General features: G+C 54.9%; 1 protein-coding gene across 1 annotated transcript; it reads left to right on the plus strand.

Annotated features, from left to right (window-relative positions):
- Positions 1-215: 215 nt before the first annotated feature.
- Positions 216-2,188, plus strand: EMH_0090360 (helicase, putative; the record flags this gene model as incomplete). The annotated part of the gene is made up of 4 exons (XM_038022990.1): positions 216-621; positions 829-952; positions 1,126-1,768; positions 1,910-2,188. The coding sequence occupies 4 exons, from the start codon at positions 216-218 to the stop codon at positions 2,186-2,188; spliced, it is 1,452 nt and encodes a 483-aa protein (XP_037878844.1).
- Positions 2,189-2,486: the final 298 nt, after the last annotated feature.

A 2,486-nucleotide genomic window follows, 5' to 3' on the forward strand; every position in this document is an offset into this window, starting at 1 on the left:
CCTTGCCCGCTGATTGGGTTGCTGCTCTTCAGCCGGGGGACTGCCTCCTTGCCTTCTCCGTAAATGCCTGTTGGAAACTCAAAGGGCTCCTCTCTGCTTCGGGTGTACAGGCAGCTTTGCTGTATGGGCAGCTGCCACCGGATGTCAGGTTGCAGCAGACCAGAAGGTTTAATGAGGCTGTAGAAATACATGCACACGCGCAGCAACGGCAACATATGGAAGACCAGCCGGAGCAGGAGCGCCTAAACATTGTATTTCCAGCTGAAGGACCTGTTGGATCTGCAGACGTGGCAGCAGTAGCCGCGCCAGCATCAACACTGCCAAAACCAGCAAGAGAAACAACAGATTTAGCAAAGGCAGCAACAGCAGATCCTCTTCCTCCATATTCCGTGCTGATAGCGACCGACGCAATTGGCCTTGGGGTGAACCTGTCGATTCGTCGCATCATATTCACAACCACTTTTAAGTACGATGGAACGTCGCTAAGGCGACTGGAGGCCTCCGAGGTGCGTCAGCTAGCCTACAGGGCAGGGCGGTTTGGGGGCCCCTGGGGCACGCAGGGAGGCCTCGTGAGCGCTCTGCAGCAAGACCAGCTGGATACACTTCGAAGTCTACTCGAAGGTAAGAAACTGTAGTCTCGACAGAGAATCCAGTGTCTGCAGAATGACGCCATGGGTTGGAGGGCTTAGACTTCCCCCTTGGCTCTGCATTTCGATGGCAAATACCCAGTTCCCGAACCTTAATGGGGAAAGCCTTGCGATGTCGGATCTGGCAATAGCTGTTCATCGCTAAGTGTGTAATGTGTGGGGTATACGGCTTGTGATGTAGGTCCGACTGTTTCCGTACCTCCTCTAAACTCGGCGGCTCTGCTGCCTGAGACTTGGGCATTCGAATTGTTTGCCCATTTTGCAGCAGATAACACCCCAGTGTGTACGGCTGCCCTCATACAGAAGTAAATTCTAGACCTTAGGCCCCACCGCAGAGCTGCGAAGCTGATGCTTCTGAATCACTCAAGCTTAATGCCTAGAGTATGCATTTCTATGCCGCCCTTGAGCTGGTACCAAGTGCCCTAGGCAGTTGACGAATAGGACGCTTGCTTGTTGGTGTTGATGCCTTCTAATGCAGGTTCGTGTCAATGCTGCACACAAGAGTTCCATACTTCATACCAGCAGGGGCCCTTCACAGGGCAGTTGCAGTGGCGGCGTTGCTACGGGATGTTCCGTTGCCGCCCCCGGAGTTATATATCTTCTGTATGGCGCCTGTCTCGGCCTCGCGCCCCACCACGTCACATCGGAAGGAGCAGCAGCAGGGAATAGGATGCTCCAGTGAGGGGGAATCAGAAGCTGAGGCAGCCTTTCCGTTGCAGGAGGGAAGTGGCGCGGTCACAGGCGATGACACTGAAGGTGCAGCAACAGGAGGCGAGCCATCAGATGCAGTAGCGACCGCAAGTGCTGCTGCTGCTAGCATCAGTCTCCCCATACAGGCAGCCTTGCGTTCCTTTGCCGTTTCCCTGGCTGCAACTCGCGTGGTACCGTTGCCTTCTCCATTTCGTATCGTTCAGAAGGTAGACAACGACCAGCAGCAGCGACGGCTAGAGCAGCGCTTGGGGTCGTGGTCTGTAGATGAATGCCCCTGGGGGTCACATGGTGCGGCAGGCGTTGGATATTTCCACCGAGACGCTATTGGGGCCCCGTGTGATGCGGATGAGACAGAGGCGACCCCAGCTGAGACAATAGAGGCCCTGCGAGCATGGGAAACAATCTACCAGGTACTTGCGGGTGCTGCAGTTGCTGGATGCGCTGGAGTCGCTGCCACCTTTTGACCGCTGAACAGCTGTTAGGTGTGTAAAGCGGAGAGCAGCAGCGACCACCAGCAAATGTGGGCGTAGGGTGTGTGAGCGCATGTGCAGGTTTTAGATTTGTATTTGTGGTTGGCGGAGAAGCTCCCCAAAGCGTTCGTCGATGTACCACTGGCGTTGACTGGGAGATCCGCTGCAGCTGATGTCATCATGAATGCACTACAGAGGAAGAGACCTCTCCATGGTGTAGGGGCCCTTGATGAGTTTGGGCCTTTCTACGGCTCCCCGAAGGATTTGAATGCCGTCGGTGGCTGTCGGGCCCAAAGGCGCCGTGAGACGCAGGAACATATTAGCAGCACGCTCCGCACAACTATAGAATCCGTTCTCTGAGGGTCCCTATAAAAGCAGGGAGTTCACCACCTATGGGGGAGTGCAGGAAAATGATGGGAGATTTCGCTTAGCTTATGAGGGATGTAGACAAGTTATAACAGCCCAGGCGAGGGCTCAGCGTCGACCCAGACGAGCACACGCGTTACTTTTCTGTTCGTACGATTAAGCAAGAGCGAATTCATGCATTCAGACGGACACATCGGTATTTAGGCGGCAGTACAGGCATGAACAACCTGAACGCCTCTGAAGCCCCAACAGGAAGATGCGGCGGTGGAAGAGAGCACTCCGTTTTGTATTG

Source organism: Eimeria mitis, genomic scaffold, assembly GCF_000499745.2.
Source record: "Eimeria mitis Houghton genomic scaffold, Emh_scaff7112, whole genome shotgun sequence".
NCBI classification, from domain to species: domain Eukaryota; phylum Apicomplexa; class Conoidasida; order Eucoccidiorida; family Eimeriidae; genus Eimeria; species Eimeria mitis.